At 34.3% G+C, this 18,886-nt stretch overlaps 1 protein-coding gene across 1 annotated transcript in view; it reads left to right on the top strand.

Annotated features, from left to right (window-relative positions):
- Window positions 1–18,886, top strand: part of LOC131954111 (uncharacterized) — a 48,097-nt gene that overhangs the window by 23,670 nt on the left and 5,541 nt on the right. Inside the window, exons 5-13 of the mRNA XM_059317634.1 lie at window positions 3,847–3,916; window positions 6,463–6,558; window positions 6,796–6,962; window positions 8,191–8,262; window positions 9,134–9,197; window positions 9,416–9,486; window positions 9,609–9,685; window positions 16,696–16,824; window positions 17,266–17,389. Coding sequence (XP_059173617.1) covers window positions 3,847–3,916; window positions 6,463–6,558; window positions 6,796–6,962; window positions 8,191–8,262; window positions 9,134–9,197; window positions 9,416–9,486; window positions 9,609–9,685; window positions 16,696–16,824; window positions 17,266–17,389 — 870 coding nt within the window. The remainder of the gene's footprint in view (window positions 1–3,846; window positions 3,917–6,462; window positions 6,559–6,795; window positions 6,963–8,190; window positions 8,263–9,133; window positions 9,198–9,415; window positions 9,487–9,608; window positions 9,686–16,695; window positions 16,825–17,265; window positions 17,390–18,886) is intronic.

The raw sequence follows: 18,886 nt of genomic DNA, 5'->3' as shown, positions 1-18,886 counted from the left end.
ATGGGAAGGTGGGTGGGGAGCACAAGACTGCTTTTCCAAGAGAATTGAGTTCGGATACGAGATCAAAGTCTGTAGGACTTAACTCGTCGCCTTTAGCTCAGACTAGTACATATTGCTTTAAGAAAAGTAAAATTGCTGAGCATAGAACTTGTAACATTATATCTCATATGCTTAGAACACATAAATAGGTAAACTCTACTTTACCTGCCATGTGAACCGTTAGGTCCGAAGCGTTATAACAACATAAAATAACCACTTCAAAGTGAATTGTTTTTCTGCTGGGCAAGGCTGATTTTTTTGTTACTCTATATATCTGTACCTGATTTAATTAGTCGAAAAAAATTAAAGGCCTACTAAAATCTACGATCATGAACGATTCGTTAAATCGCCCGTCTAAATTATTTTAAGTAAATCTATAAGATATAAGGCAAAGTGATCGGATGCCGGTTTGGGCGCTTGCTGGAGCCGCAGGCGCTTCAAATTTGGCAGGCTTTGCATCCGGCTAAATGATCGAGGGAAAAATTCGGTCACGATTACAATACTTTCTATACACTTCGTATACGGGAATGTAAAAATGCATTTAAAAAAACGTATTAATAACAAATTTTTATGAAATAATGAACCGGTCCGCAAACTTTTTGAGGCTATTAGATCAGTATCTTCTGTGATATCTTGAGAACGTAATGATACGGACTTATGTTGAAAATAAATTGTTGGATGTATTAAATGATATAAACTAAATTTTATTTAAAGAACTTAAAAAATACATATTTGAATGAGGAAACACACTTTTAAATATAGGCCTACAACCGGAAAAGTGTTTAATGTTGTGACTAGTCAGGGCAAATAGTCAGAGAGCAAAAAACAATAACGTCACATGTCACATGTTTACACTACGGAAAGTACACAGCACTAATGGCATCATCTTTCCAATTTTAGAATAAGAAGAAATGAACAATTTCATTCAAATTTGATTTAGATCTATAGATCTATAGATCAACTTACCAAGACCTAATTTATGAAATTTCAATAATTTTCTCGGGCCAAACTAATATAAAACTTTATAAACAACATAAATGCTATTGAACAGCCGGGTTTTGAACGGAATCATCTAAGTTTCTCAATGGGCTCGAACGAGAAAAGTCTAAAAGGTATTCGATAGGCGCATTAAATATTTAAAAAATCATGCACGGCGTAGTAACAATTAATATGGTTAGAAAATCGTGTCTTTTTGTGTTTTTTCGGACTTAACTAAAGATTGGATGTATTTGATGTTTTTAATATTTTCGGGAACTAAATAAAAATTTAAAAAATCAAAAACTATTTGGTTTTCACGTGTAATGGCGACATAAACAATGTCTGCTAATCGATGGGCTACCATAGATTTTTATTGTAAACATAAAATGGCAGAACTAAGTCATGTGGTTTAAATTTGCATTGTTATATAAAAACTATATCCAATTTAGTCAAATTTAAGGAAATATTGCATTATTTTCAAGCCTAAACACACGTGCCAACTTTGAAACGAATCTTTCAGTTAGAAATGCCCGAAACTCGCTACAGTTTCGATGCAGAGGGTTATGTACTGGGAGTAATTGATTTAGGAAGTAATGACGGAAATAAAATAATTATAATTAGTAAACAAAATACAGCTTTGTTTGGTTTCTAAGTAAATAATAGAAAGAATTATAACTATAGCAGCAATTTAAATTATGAAAATATTTATTCCATTATATATTCTCAGCCCCGTTTTTATGTCAGAAAGATAAATAAATACTAAATAGGAACATACAAAAATCTATAATAAGACTCTAAATTCCACCAGCGATGAATGCAGTGCACAATATTTAAATACCTAAAAGACCAAAAAAAAAATAGAGGAAATGATGTCGCCTATAAGGCCTATACAAATATTTGATAAAAAAAAAACAGTTTGAAACTTTTGCAATTTAGCCAAAACGTGCGCGACGACCTTCCTTTTGTTACACCCAAGTGTGGCAGTAATAAATCAAATAGGTGCACGCGTTTAGATTTATATATCGGACGATAACCACCCGCCTACCTTACGTATGTAAGCCACAATATTTCCATTATATTTATATATATATATATATATATATATATATATATATATATATATATATATATAGAGAGAGAGAGAGAGAGAGAGAGAGAGAGAGAGAGAGAGAGAGAGAGAGAGAGAGAGAGAGAGAGAGAGAGAGAGAGAGAGAAAGAGATTTTAATGAATTCATAAAAAATTAATTAGGCCTCCAATTAAGTCCAATTTGATGTCAGATTACATTTTTACCGGGTTTTGACACGCGTGCCAAGTTTAAAACGAATCGGTCAATTAGAAAAGCTTGAAATTTCGCTCGGCAGTTTCGATTTAAGACGACTGACAGAAAGACAGACAGTGGAAGCAAGTTAATAAAAAGCTTGTAAAAGCCGTCAGTATTTTTTATCTCAAATAAGTATAAAAATCATCTGAAACAATTAACACTTGACGCGGTGGCCTCCCGTTCAAAAAAACCGAATTAAGCATTGTCTGGTCAGTTTGTTTTTGTTACCCTTGGAGATTTGTCTACGGCCTTAATGCGCAGCATAGCTGGTCGTCGAATATATTTTTTGTAAATGCATAGGTTTATATTGGGGGACGGGGACAATTGAAGTCACATTTTTTTATTGATCGGCACCTCCCCCCCCCCCCCCCACCCCGATTTTTATTCGCCTGTATACATTGCTTTTAACATAAGTCAGCAAGACCATTAGGCTCTACAACAATCTAACTTTTCAATATATTGTACCTTTGTTTTTCTGTGCACAATTGTAAATAATTCTGAATATCAAAGAAACATTTTTTCGAATGATGCGTCATTTTTATTTATTTTTACTTTCTCGTATATACGAAAAATAGAGAAAGTCTTGTAATCGTGCAAAAAAAATCGAGATTTTTACAAATCTCGACGTTTTACACCACACTGATAAGGAAAAACATAATTTTGCAATCTTGTCCGTATTTCTTTCTGTGTGTGTGTCTGTGTGTGTAAACACGATAACTTGAGTACCGTTACAGCTAGGTTGATGAAATTTCATTGAGCGATTTCCGATAACCGGAAGTGGTACTTTTTCTACTTTGAATTTTTCAAAAGCATTTAACTTGAGTACTATTTCAGATAGATAAATGAAATTTCACATGTAAGTAAAAGATCTAATTCTCTACCTTCTGTCAAATTTTGAGTAATTTCCGTTGAACGGAAGTAGAAATTTTCACTCTTTACGATTTCTCAAAACATGCATGTGAATTTATAAAGTACTAATAATATTCCGCACTATTATACACATCTTTATTAGGTGTTCGCTTGGTGCGCAGTTCTTTTTCCACTAGATTCTATTCTATTTTTAAAAGTTTAAGTATTTAAAATGGATTAGAAATCATAACTATATCCCGAGTTCCCATCCCCTGTTGTTTTATATAAGAGTATTCGAGAAAGTTTAGGGGAGATCACTCCCGGTTTATTATAAATGCGATGACATATCATGATGTGACCTTGGCAGAATATTAAATCATTCTGGCTCCTAGCATTTTTATTTATTTAAATGAACTGAGTGCACGTTTTTAATGGTATCAGTTAATGTTGATTACAGGATATTGAACAACACAATATGAGCCAATAACAAAAATTACATCTACTATTATACTGTTTAAAGTAATTAATTTTTATTTGCTGCAATAGCTCATTGATAGGTCAGTGGATGCTTTTTAAATTACTTATACAAAATGTATCACATTTTAGGTTATCTAGTTCACAATATATATTATTATATTTTAATGTACCGACTGAATAGCTGTCCAGCTGTTCAATAACGCTTAATCTAACTGATGAGGAAGTCAATAAAGGCGTTCAGTTTAACTCAGGTAATTTTTTAATTTTTTTTAACTTAATTAGAAAATTTATATTATATTATATTCTATGTAGGCAAAATCAGTTGCTCAAAATGTCATTTATCAGTACTTCTATGCCTCACTTTCAGTATCCCTCAATCATACTTTTTGAAGATTGCCTGAAAAAGTCAAATTTAATTAGTCAAAAAAAACGTTTTTGTGACATTTATTTGTTTAGACCTTTTGCAAAGACGTTACGGATCAGTCATTGTGTAAACATCCGCCATTAGGGTGAGCAAGATCTACGTTTAAACTGGAATAGTAATATTAATAGGAAATGATATTTCAACGCCAAGGGTAGACAAAGGTACAGAAATAGTCCAAGTAAAGACTAGCAGTCAGACACCAACGAGATCCGAACCTACCATTCCACACGGCACCTATTCGCCTTCGCCTTCCATGCATCAAGTCTTGATTAAAATACTCTATTTTGACAGAGTTCAGACAAGATTTTAGAAAAATATCGATGCTTAAAAAAATTTCAACTGCAATTATGAGAGGGGGTTGTAGGCTGATGTGTGACGTCGTTTTAAAGGGGGGGGGGCTGGCTTTTGATGATGACGTGTGACGGAGGGGAGGGGGGGGGGAAGGTAAAAAGCGTCCCAAAAAGCGTGACGTCATTTATGGATGACCCCCTAGGATTCTTTTGTTAATAATTATGACAAACGTAAACTACCAGCATTAATTCATGATGTACTGGCGCTCATTTTGACTTATCCTTACACACAATAACAATTTATACTCCCGCTTAAACAAACTTTCTGATTCATGAGTTCTTTTAGAAGTTTAAAGGGCATAAAACACTATTGCATTTGATCTACTCATCTAAACCATTTTTAGAAGTATGTTTTGCTTAAATATTAATAAAAAATGAATTACCCTACACGTTGCGAATTTGTAAAATAGCACGACAATGTATAAGGCATTGTACTTTTACGTTGTATAAGGTATTATTATTTAAATTTTATTTTTACACTATCATTTGTGCCACCTTCATTACACCTTCCGTTTGTGAATTATGATAAAATAAAAACAATTCACCAACTTTGGTTTATATTTTTAATTTATATCAGAAAAGTTTCTCCCTATCCATTCAATATAATTTCAATGGGCACCTATTACAAGTCCACCTTGGTCCGCAAAATCATTGTCTCAACATGCTTGTTTATGCATTCGGTAAATGCTAAAACTTGCTAAACAAATCAAGTACTATTTATTTATTTTTTGCAGTGGCTAAAAATAAAATGCAATTCGAATGGTTTAAAATTCAGGTTGCTGTTAAATTTCAGATTTTGAGCAAATTTCCATCGCGGGATAAAGTTCCGTTTCTGGCTATATTTCATTACCAGTAAAAATGTCCGTTTTCGGATAGATTTACGTTTCCTTTCTTCAATTCCCTATTTAGTTTAATTATCGTTTCTGCCTAAATTTCCTTGTCCCTTTAAATTTACTTCCAGTAAAAGTGTCGATACCGGATAAAATGCCTTTTCAATAAAAATTTCGTATCTTTTAAAATTTGCGTTTTGCATAAACAAAACTGAATCCGGTAAAAAAAAATGTTTTCAATGAAATTACATTTCCAGTTAAATTTTTGTTTCTGCCCAAATTTTTGTATGTTACTACATTTCCGAATCTGGTTAAAATGCCGATTCTCTTCAATGATATTTTGTTAACAGTTAAATTTCCATTTGTGTCTAAATTTCAGGATGCGGTTCTGGTTAATGTTACCGATTTAATATTATTCCTGGATTAATTTACATTAACAGATTTATGTATCCGGTTAAATTTCTGGATCCGTTAAAATTGCCTGTTTCAATGAAATTTCTTTTACTGCATTTAATACCTAGCCCTCACTCTCTAGCTTTCAATCATTTACATTTACATTCATATTCTAATTAGCATTCGCGTCTGCGTCTGCGTCTGCGTCTGCGTCTGCGTCTACGTCTACGTCTACGTCTACGCTTACGTATACGTATACGTATACGTATGCGTATGCGTATACGATTACGATTACGTTTACGATTACGTTTACGTTTACGTTTACGTTTACGTTTACGTTTACGTTTCCGTTTCCGTTTCCGTTTCCGTTTACGTTTACGTTTACGTTCGCGTTCGCGTTCGCGTTCGCGTTCGCGTTCGCGTTCGCGTTCGCGTTCGCGTTCGCGTTCGCGTTCGCGTTCGCGTTCGCGTTCGCGTTCACGTTCACGTTCACGTTCACGTTTACGTTTACGTTTACGTTTACGTCGACAGTCACAGTCACAGTCACATTCGCGGTTGAGGTTGCGTTGGCGTTGGCGTTGGCATTGGCAGTCGCAGTCGCAGTCGCAGTCGCATTCACATTTACATTTACATTTATATTTATATTTACGCTAGTCTTGCCACTGAAAGCTAAGGAAATAATTATCTAATTTTTTTTCGCATTCGCTCACTCAAACAGTATTTAGATCTCAAGTATTTCAAGTATTAATTACCATTAAGATTAATTTTAAATAACATCCCAAACTATTTTGTCTTAACAGAAGAGCTTTCTCTTGTCAAAGAAAGATTGACAGATAGGGTATTGGAACAATCAAAGTTATTGGCTCTAAACATTACAATATACCAAGTTATCTCAGGCAAGAATACATTTGAATTTAATGTGTTAATTAATGTTGGTGTCTTTTGTTGGAATATTACTTACATGCTTTTATTTTTTAAAACCGATGCGGTTTCTTAGTGGGTTTTAAATTAGTTATTAGAAATAAAAAAGGAAAAAATTATGTTTAAACAAAAATATTTTCATTTAACATATGATTTTTAAGATGATAAACGTAAATATGTATAATCTTTTTAGATGGTAAACATTTTCACAGGTGTCAATAAGATAATTATGGACCTCAATACAGTGGTGGTTCGACACAAAAATGCAACAGAAACCTTTGAAGAAGCGATGCAAAATTTGATTGGTTCTCTAGACGAGATGAAAAAGGTCCTGTTTAAAAATTGTTTTGAAAAAAGTTCAATTACAAATGACCCAAAAGTAAGTTCTATGAAAGTGTTTCATGTTTATTCTCTTTTCATTTTTATGCCCATGACAGATGTGGCAGCTACAGAAAGCTTTTTCCTCGTTTTCGGTCTTAAGCAATTTTTTGGCAGTACCCAGAGGCGTAGCGAGGGGGGGAGCGGGGTGACATAAGTCCCCGGGCGCCGACCTTAGGGGGCGCCAAAATGTGTTGGAAAAAATAAATTGAAAGCTTGAGGGGGGTGCAAATCGAAAGTTTGTCCCCGGGCGCCGGGAAGGGTCGCTACGCCTCTGGCAGTACCCAAGGGAGTCAGTTGTTTCTCTACTGTGAGCCTCCATGTCTCCCCTGGCCTTCGCATTTTTTCCATTTTCATTTAGGGGTTCGACCAAGTTAGGTTTTCGCTTGACCTAATTATTATTATAAGCTTTTATTTAACTTGTTCCCTCTTTCTGGTTGTCGTGCTTTTGTTGTCGTTCGTCATTGATCAAAACTAACGAGCAAAATTTCGCCTTTTAAATTCTAGTAAAAGTATTCAATAATATTAAAGCATTTTTTTTATTTTACTGTTTACCTATGTAATGCTAAGTAAAATTGAAAGTTTAATGATACATGCGGGTGGTATGTCCAAAAAGGTTTCATATACTACTGTCTTACGTGGGACGAAGTGGCCTAGCTATAGAGAGCTAGACTTTATAACCATTAAGTTTGAATCCGGGTTCAAGTCAGTAGACCGTCCCGGAGTCCACACATCTTTGATGGATACCAAGCGCTGATGAGTATTTAACTCACGTTAGAGAATGTAAACGCGGCTAGGCATAGTGCTGACCACACTATTCCTTCATATGCCGAGGTCACAGAAAAGGGTGAACTCTACTTAACTTGCCCGACAGACAGTCAAGTTGGAAGGAGAACTTTACTGTCTAGTTTTGACCTATGCTTAATACTTGTCTACTTTATGGAAAAACAAGTTAATACTTAGTATCTAGAAGCAGAAATCACTTGACTTACATTAAAACCATAAATACATATACATGGGCTGATCACATTTTCAATCTACATCGTTTACTTTTTTATAAATGATTTTGATTTGTTTCATAGAATGCTGCTAAAGAAATTGGACACGCTCCAATGAGGAGTTAGGGTTTTTCGGATGAAAATCACATCCTAATGAAGGATCAAATGTAAATATTTTTTTTACTTATCGTTAAATGTTATTTTTCACTGAATGTCATTCTATCTGTCTAGATATCTGCCGAACTGTTTGACACAACTGTACTAATAATCACGTTTAATAAAGGATTAAGGATGTTGCAAAAGGTAAATTTAGCAATCTCTGCATTTTTTTTTTTTTTGCCAGACGTGAAATATTTTTAACGAGCTGACCCGCGGCGTATCATACGCCGATATTTAGTTGTTTTATTTTCTACTGGGTGGGTGTATCGGTGGATGGATGGATGGATGGATGGATGGATGGATGGATGGATGGATGGATGGATGGATGGATGGATGGATGGATGGATGGATGGATGGATGGATGGATGGATGGATGGATGGATGGATGGATGGATGGATAGATGGATGGATGGATGGATGGATGGATGGATGGATGGATGGATGGATGGATGGATGGATGGATGGATGGATGGATGGATGGATGGATGGATGGATGGATGGATGGACAGATTGATAGACGGATGAACGGATGGACGGATGTATGGATGTATGGATGTATGGATGTATGGATGGATGGATGGATGGATGGATGGATGGATGGATGGATGGATGGATGGATGGATGGATGGATGGATGGATGGATGGATGGATGGATGGTTTAAAAGCCACGTTGTATCTCAATTTTTTGTATTTAATGTCAATACAAGCTTTTATTTAACTCACTGTCTCTGTCTATATAGTAATTTAAATAGTAGTGTATAATTTATTTTCTACTTTTTAGTGCATTATTACATAAAAGCGTGTTATTAAAACGTTTTTTAAGATGAAAAAAATGTAATCTAATGCCCGTCTGGAGGTGTTTTTCTCGTGATGTTGTTTATTGGTTTGTTCAAGGTGTAACTATTTCATCCCCATTTACATTTTAGACTATCACTTACAACGGTTTCAATCTACAGAGACTGTTCTAACCATTTTAAATTTATAAAGAGCGCTTTTATGTTATTGTAAATTTCAGAGTGCAGTTGACATACACAACTTTACAGATATTATCAAGAGTAATTTAGATGATTACAAAGAAGGTTTGACTAAATAAACTTAAAAAATCGTATTTAAATAAATTACTTTCGATTTATATGTTAATGGTATTGAGCAGATTACACAACTGCGATATCACAAAGACAGATTAGTTTTACTTGGAAAAGTTTATTAACATAATTAAAACACTGTATTGAACACTAAGTCACTCTTTTATTAAAAGGCTTTGCTGATTTTATGCTGTTGTTTTTTTATTATTTAGCTTATACAATGCATACATTAAACAAGAGATTTGAAAATATTACTCAGAGAATCAACATAACTGCCACAAAGGTATTTTTACAATTTTAAAAATCGTACTTTATTTTTCTGTTAGGCTACAAAATATTTAAATAAAATGTATCAATTGAATTAAGTAAAGAATTGAATTCTCTAATAAATTATTTTATTGCTAGGATTGTAAAGAAGCTATGGAAAATGGCAAATCAAATATCAAGGGCATTGAAAAAATTAAGGATATTGAGCATTACAGGTGTGTATCTAATCTATATATTCTCTATAATTAAAGTACGTCTACGGCGGGCGGACTGGCTTTGTCTTTAATGGAAATCTAAACGCCCGAATAGATCCGGTTTATTTTTACAACGCTGATGCACTATTAAGCTGGAAAGGTTTGTGCTAAATTCAGTGAATTTTTTTTTTGTTTTTGAACTATTTGTATTGGCCACACGTTTTAGGTCTTCATAATTGAAATATTTTGAGAAGTGTTCAACGCCGGTGCTATTTAGTGTCTTATTTATAGACTGTATTCACCCTTTTAGTCAAATTTATAATTCTGAATAATAATAAAGCGGGAGTGATCTCCCCTAAATCTATCTTCTATATACTACTAAAACTCAAGTTTGTTTACATGTTTGAATATTTATTTGTTTGTCTGATTTGGTACTGTAAGGAAACTGCTCTATATGGGGGGCTGTAAAATAGTATGTAGGTAGAGAACATTTTTGTTATTGCAGACAGACTGTTAATCACACATTTATTTAAAGACTTTAATTAATTTATTGATTTATTCATAGGTAGATTAACCACATTAATTTTAAAGTTTTAGAACAATGGCTTACATTTGACTGAATAGTGACGTTTGCTAACTCATTTTTTTGTTTGTTTGTTTGTTTTTATTTGTTATTTGGGAGAATCTGCATTATGTGTAGAGCTGTAAAATAGGATTTTGGGTGGTATTGTTCTGTCTTAAACACACTGTTAATTACAAACTAATTTAAAGCCGTTAATTAATTTATTGATATATTCATTGGTAGTTTAACCACATTAATTATAAAAGTTTAGAACAATGACTTGAGTAATAGTAAAAAGATTTTTTTTACAACAATGTTTTCAATTATTTTTTCTTAAGGCCTATATGTGAATGATAAGGTTGACTATCAGTACCTCGGGGGGGCACAGGGCAGGTGAAGTAGAGTTCACCTGTTTCTATGTTCTCAGCATATGAAGGGATAGTGTAGTCAGAGCCATGCTCGGCCGCAATCGTTTTTTTTTTAAAATACAAACATGTCTGAGACTTGGCGGGGCACTGGGCAGGTGAAGTAAAGTTGAGTAGGTCACCTGTGACGTCAGTATATGAAGGGATAGTCCGAAATCGGTGTTCTTAAAAGATAAAAAGCATCTCTTTGAATGTGGGGTCTGGGTTTTGGGACGATAAGTGACAGACGTGATGTTTTTTATGGATGACCCTTAAAACCTACAGTTATCTAACTAGATAACGGGTAGTCTAGTATACTACTAAAACTCAAGTTTGTTTACATGTTTGAATATTTATTTGTTTGTACGTTTGGTTACAGGAGAGAATCTGCACTATGTGTAGAGCTGTAAAATAGTATGTAGGTAGAGAACAATTTTTGTTTTCAGACAGACTGTTAATCACAAATTTATTTAAAGACGTAAATTTATTGATTGATTTATTCATTGGTAGATTAACCACATTAATTATAATAGTTCAGATCAATGACTTTACTTATAGTGAATAGTGACGTCACATGATTCATTTACTTTTTACAACATTAATGGCGGCTTCCATTGAATATTTTGATGCCCATTCGCATTATAAAGCTAATTTTCTTTTGGCTATAGCTTAAACGATATGTCCGATTGCTATTTTTATTACGTTCTAACCATGGGCGGAACTACAGTGCCGCCAGACCCCGCAATGCGGGGGGACTCAGGCCGTTTATTGGCCCAGAGCCGACCATAATCAATTTTTTATAGTTAAAAAAATAATTTTCTAGTAAAAAAAAAACAGATCTAATACAGTAGTGATGTTCTACATTTGCTAACACATGTTGCTTCGTAAAGGAAAAAAAATATATAGGCTACATGACTTGTAGTGTGAAAGATAGGCAAACGTTCAAACCACTTCCATGACCTATTTCCCTTTTTTAAATAGTTAAATATGTGTGCTCTTAAGAAACTTTTAATATATTTGCACTAAACAAATTAAAAAAAAACAATTACTTCTCTTAATTATGTTTTTTAATACAAAATAAAGAATGACATAGTATAAAAAGGAAATGTATTAAAAACTAGTAATATAAATGATAAAAACATAAAAATGAACATAAGGCGAGAAACCATTACACATACAAAGCTTTCATGCTTCAAATTCTTTTGACCGACAGAGAATTTCAAAGCAAACCATTAGCAATCACACAAATGATGTGTTGTTTCAACATGTTTTAATAAAAAAAAAAAAAAAAAAAAAAAAAAAGAATTTTTAATATTTTTCGAATTTCGATCAAGCCTATATTAAGTATTTTATGTACGTATTTCGTAATTTCGTATATAGGGTCCTATTATATATATATATATATATATATATAGGCCCTATATATATATATATATATATAGGCCCTATATATATATATAGGCCCTATATATATATATATATATGCCCTATATATATATAGGCCATATATATATATATATATATATATATATATATATACATATAGGCCCTATATATATATATATATATATATATATATATATATATATATATATATATATATATATATATATATATATATATATGGGGCCCAACAAATTTTTTTGCGGGGTGGCCTTTTTACTTTCTCGTATATACGAAGTATAGAGAAAGTATTGTAATCGTGCACAAAAATCACTTGAAATTTTAACAATTTTCACCGTATTACACCTCAGTCCTTCATCACATCCGAAGTATAGAGGACTTATTTTAATCGGGCAAAAATTATCAATCCAGATTTATCAGAATTAAGATGTTTTATGCGTAATCCAGTCTGAATAACTGGGCTTTGCAATTCTGTCTGTGTGTCTGTCTGTCTGTCTGTGTGCGTGTGTGTGTGTGTCCGTGTGTAAACAAGATAACTTGAGTACCATTACAGTTACGTTGATGAAATTTTATATATAAGTATTTTATCAAAATCGTAGATTCGTGTCAACTTTTGAGCGATTTTCGATAACCGGAAGTGGTACGTTTTCTACTTTGAATTTTTCAAAAGCCTATAACTTGAGTACTATTTCAGATAGATAAATGAAATTTCACATGTAAGTATAAGATCTAATTCTCTACCTTCTGTTAAATTTTGAGTAATTTCCGTTGACCGGAAGTAGTAATTTACGCTACTTCCGATTTCTAAAAAAACTAATGTAAACTTTTAAAGTACTAATAATATTGCGCACTATTATGCACTTTTTTAATTTGACGTTCACTTGGTGTTCAATTCTTTTGTCTACGAGATTTTATTCTATTTTTAAAACTTTAAGTATTTAAAATGGATTAAAAATCATGTCAATAGCCCGAGTTCCCATCCCCTGTTGTTTTATATAAGAATATTCGAGAAAGTTTAGGGGAGATCACTCCCGGTTTATTTTCCAATTCCGCCACTGGATCTGACACTAATAATTTTCAACAGTTCTTTTTATTTTAGTATACAATAAATTTCTCTAGACATCTAGATCTAGAATCTAAATATATCAGCTGACGAAGGTAGTAATTAATAGATCTAGAATCTAGGTCAACCAAAATTAATTATTTAAAATTAAAAAGCCTTTTAAAATCAGAATACATTATTGAGTTTCTTTATTAAACTATTTTAGTCCTTAAATATTTGATATAAATATTTGCTTTTTAGGTTCACGGATCATCTAATTCAAGAATACGATTGATTTATCTATCTAGATCTAGCTAGATATAGATTCTAGGTTCTAAAGTTAGAGTTACGGCAAAAACTCGGCTTAACGAAACAAGTCATAGAATCTAGATAACTCTATCTAGATCTAGATTATAATGAGTTTCTATACAAAACTATTTGAGACCTTCATTATTTTATACAAATCTTTGTTTGTTTAGCTATGGAATTGGCTAATTTAAGATAAAATTTAATTTGAAAGATACTAGATCTTTAGATCTAGGGCCTATTCGCGACAATCAAGTTTCTTAAACAGAGTCAAACTATTTATATGGAGTACATAATGTGTCATGACGTCACGAGCATAGATAGCTAAGATGATAGTGTATTTGGCTTCCATGCGGGTGGCACGGGTTTTAGACACATCATGTCAATGTTATTTTTTTTTCAGTTTACGTCGTTTTAAATGTGGGGTCTGGTTATTTTGTGATGATAAGTGACAGACGTGATGTCATTTATGGATGACCCCCCGAAACCCTCAGTTATCTAACTAGATAACGGGTAGTCTAGTATAACACTATGGGGGATGGCAACTAGGGATATAGATATGATTTGTAATCAATTTTTAAAATTAAAATTAAATTAAAATAAAGTAGAATAGAATCTCATAGAAAAAAATAATAATTGCGCACTAAGTGAGCGACAAAGAATATGTGTATAATAGTGCGGAATATTAGTACTTTATAAATTCATGCGCGTTTTTGAGAAATCGGAAATAGCGTAAAGTCATCCGGTCGACAGAAATTACTCCAAATTGGACAGAAGGCAGAAAATTAGATCTTTTACTTAAATATGAAATTTCCTTTACCTATATGAAGCAATACTCAAGTTACAGGCTTTTTTTTTCTTCTTCTTCTTCGTTCTTAATTTTAAGTGTTGGAGAAGATCGAGCCTTATCTGCCAGAGGGTTTGCATTCGAGACTTTTTTCGAATTTATCAACCATGAGCTTTTGCCGACTCGACCACACCTCCATCACAATTAAGGATTACGTGTCAACTGGTTATGCGCCATTGAGGCCATTGACTCCGATTTCCGCCTGCTTTTCTTTTTGGATTTGCTTCCATAGCCTTTGTCTAACCAAGAACAAACTACAAGGCAGCAGTTGTTTGATTTTGGAGTTGTCTATCCTTGAAGAGCGGCTGTCCCAAGCTAACGAGCCTCATCTGCCCGAGGGTTCGAACTCGAGACTTTTCGGTTTAGCAACCATGAGCTTTACCGACTCGACCACGCCGACAGGCTTTTAAAAAAACCAAAAGTAGAACAAGTACTACTTCCGGTTATCGGAAATCGCTGAAAAGTTGATACAGAGCTACAAATTTGATATAATACTTATAAATGAAATTCGATCATCCTAGATGTAAAATAAAAAATAAAAATCCTGCTATAATTATCAATCAGGTTTTACTTTTATTTCCATTTAAAAGCTCAACTCAGCTGCATTGTTTACTAAATGTTAATTATTTTATCTCTACTTTTGGTCAATAGCAATAGAATTTTAAAAGATTTGATGAGATAGATTCAATTGGGTTGCTGTTTCGATACTAAGTTTAGATTAATAGCATTTAATTCTTATTAAATTTCAAATTATGTTTAAAAGTGGTGTTGGTTTATCATACGGCTCCTTTAAGATAATTGAGTTACAATAATTAGGAATGTAATTTGTGGCAATATTTTTGATTAATGTATTTGCAATACATTTTTATTATTCCAGTGAATTTGAGTAATAGCTAACGGTAGGTTGGAATTTCCGGTTCGATGAAGTGGTACTGTAGGTCAATACATTAGTTAAGTGTTATAACGTAAATACGCATTTAATTGGAAGTTAGGGGTCTGTTAGAGCTCATGTTAAATTGGTATTATAATTATATTTAGTGACGATGTGTGACGAGCGGAAACGGACGGATAACTAAGAATGTGTGGGGAAAATGACAATAAGAACCTGTTAAATACACCCGGTTATTCACCCCTACCAGATCCATACATTAACTCCGAAGGTCAATTACACCCACCCCCAATACATATGCCCGCCCAAATAGTAGCAGTAGGACATCACCCCCAATCTATTAATATGTTTCTGTGTGTTTGTGTTTATGTTGTGAGCTTTAGTGAGGTTTAGGGTTTATTTTTGTAATTATGTGGTTGTTATTTTAGGCAAAGAATTGCGGAGAGGGAAGGCGATTTATGTTTATGTTTATGTTCATGGTTGAGGTTGTGGAGAAGGATTATGTTTATATTTAAATTTACGTTTACGTTTTTTTTTTTGTTTCAGTTTAAGTTTATGTTAGGTTTTAAGTTTGTGATTTTAGGTACAAGTATAAATATCTTATATTTACTGGGAATTTTAATGTTTGAGTAACCTCAGATAATTGGAAGTGGAACTTTAATCTATTTCCGGTTTCTTTAACACCTATAAGGGGTCATCCATAAATGACGTCACGCTTTTTTGGACGATTTTTACCTCCCTCTCCCCTCCGTCACACTTCGTCACAAAAAGCCAGACCCCCCCCCCCTAAAATGACGTCACACCTCAACCTACAACCACCCCCCTCAAAATTGCAGCTGAATTTTTTTTTAAACATCGATATTTTTCCAAAATCTTGTCTAAACTATTACAATTTATTAAAACAGTTATCTAAAACGCAAAATAACGTCTAGAATTCGTTTTCTAACATTGCTTTTTTATAATGCAAAAATGTGACGTCGCAACATCTGAACCCCCCTCCCCCTCATCACACATCGTCACAAAATTACGGACCCCCCCTCCCCCTACGAGTGTGACGTCATTTATGGATGACTCCTAACTTTAGTACCTTTTTAGTTAGATGGAGGAAATTCCATACATAAGTATTTGCACTTAAAAGTAGTTTTCTATCGATTTTTTGAGTGATTTCCGGTAATGGGAAGGGGTTCTTATCAATGTTCTCGATTTCTTAAAAAGTGTTTACTTTAATTATATATAATTCCCATAAAGCATACTCTACTAACTCTTCGCCTCCGTGTTTTTTTTTCCGAAAACGAGTGGTTTTGTTATAATCTGAAGCTTTTTCAAATTCTATCAATTTGCGTAACGAAATGTGTCAAAGATTTACGTGAAAATTACGTGCTTCTGTTTTGGGCGTTTCTTTATGCATTGCTCTCCAAATTTTATTTTATTTTAAAAAAATTCAACAAAACATACATGTTTGAGTTACCGTTTAAATTTAGATAAGGTTATTAATGAATGAAACAACGTCTAGCCGTTGATGCTAGTAGTGCTTATTAGGAAAATACGGGTATTTCTATAATTATTTCTGTTTTCAGATGGACCACTTGCCTTTGGCTTACTAGTAGTCTATTGGCTTTTGCAATAGTCCTATGCACCAGCATAATTTTAAAGGCAAAGAACTGTTTTGAGAAAGTACCAAAATGCCCTGCCAGGTTATTGAAACAGTATGTACACTTCACCTTGATGAATGATAGATAATACACTACTATAATATACAATCGGTATTATTTAAATGTTTAAGATTTTTATATTTTTATAAAACTAATGTGCATGCATTAGGAATAAAAGACAATGTCGGCTGAGAATGAGACTGAGTGGTCGAAAGGTAGAGAGTTCGACTGTTAACAATAAACTCCCGAGTTCGGATCTCGGTCTGTACTTGGGTTTGCACAACTTCCCTGAGTCCAGTCAGCTCTAACGAGTACCAGACATAAATTAGTAAAATAAATTATTTTATTGCGGCTGGGCATAGTTATGACCACGCTATCTCTTATATGCCTAGGTAATTTGAAACTGACTAGGTAACGTTAGGTTTGAAATGATACTTTATTTTATTCAGCTAAAAAAATAAAAGCCATTTTTTATATGTCAAATTTATGTTTTAGCATTTCAAATTGTATATGGATTGTGGGATTATTCCTATTGACAATAGCCGTGTGCCTAAATTTTTCAAAAATGGCCTCACTCTCCTGCATTTCGGTGATAAAATCAAGTTTCAATCCTTTAGTTGTAAGTATGATGCTGATTTTAAATTATTCTATATTTTAAATGATGATTCAGCAACATTAAAATCAGAATAACATTTTTTTAACCATTTTAGATATTGAACAAACATCATTGCATGTCACATACATACGCTTTAATTGTTATTAGTTACAAGCTATCAACTACTCATAATTTTTTGCACTTTATTCTTCCGGGGTTACACACACCTGACTTCTAGGCCTACTTGCATAGGATCCTTCTAATAAAATATTTACAAACAATCCTTCCTCTTTTTATACCCATAAATAAATGCCCATTACCGTTAGTACCTTTGTTCGCCGTCTCCCCAGCAGTTGAAACATTTTATATGTCGTCGTCTAGTGCTTCTTCGTCGGTCGTGTTAAGCTGGACTCTGTCTTCTGTGCTCCTGGAGATATACAGCCTCGTTTTGCTTGTACCTTTCGTCCTCTGTGTAACTCTTATCATTATCTCTGAGATATTCTGAGCCCTAATATCCACTGTCCCCTAGACCTGACATCCACTGTCCCCTAGACCTAACATCCACTGTCCCCTAGACATAACATCCACTGTCCCCTAGACCTGACATCCACTGTCCCCTAGACCTAACATCCACTGTCCCCTAGACATAACATCCACTGTCCCCTAGACCTAACATCCACTGTCACCTAGACCTAACATCCACTGTCCCCTAGACCTAACATCCACTGTCACCTAGACATAACATCCACTGTCCCCTAGACCTGACATCCACTGTCCCCTAGACCTAACATCCACTGTCCCCTAGACCTAACATCCACTGTCCCCTAGACATAACATCCACTGTCCCCTAGACCTAACATCCACTGTCCCCTAGACCTAACATCCACTGTCCCCTAGACCTAACATCCACTGTCCCCTAGACCTAACATCCACTGTCCCCCAGACCTAACATCCACTGTCCCCTAGACATAACATCCACTGTCCCCTAGACCTGACATCCACTGTCCCCTAGACCTAACATCCACTGTCCCCTAGACATAACATCCACTGTCCCCTAGACCTAACATCCACTGTCACCTAGACCTAACATCCACTGTCCCCTAGACCTAACATCCACTGTCACCTAGACATAACATCCACTGTCCCCTAGACCTGACATCCACTGTCCCCTAGACCTAACATCCACTGTCCCCTAGACCTAACATCCACTGTCCCCTAGACATAACATCCACTGTCCCCTAGACCTAACATCCACTGTCCCCTAGACCTAACATCCACTGTCCCCTAGACCTAACATCCACTGTCCCCTAGACCTAACATCCACTGTCCCCCAGACCTAACATCCACTGTCCCCTAGACCTAACATCCACTGTCCCCCAGACCTAACATCCACTGTCCCCTAGACCTAACATCCACTGTCCCCTAGACCTAACATCCACTGTCCCCTAGACCTAACATCCACTGTCCCCTAGACCTAACATCCACTGTCCTCTAGACCTAACCTTTAACAAAATCTTTATC

Source organism: Physella acuta, unplaced genomic scaffold (genome assembly GCF_028476545.2).
Source record: "Physella acuta isolate Inbredline_101_S28 unplaced genomic scaffold, ASM2847654v3 ptg000973l, whole genome shotgun sequence".
NCBI lineage: Eukaryota > Metazoa > Mollusca > Gastropoda > Physidae > Physella > Physella acuta.
This window is presented reverse-complemented; position numbering and strand designations above follow the sequence as displayed.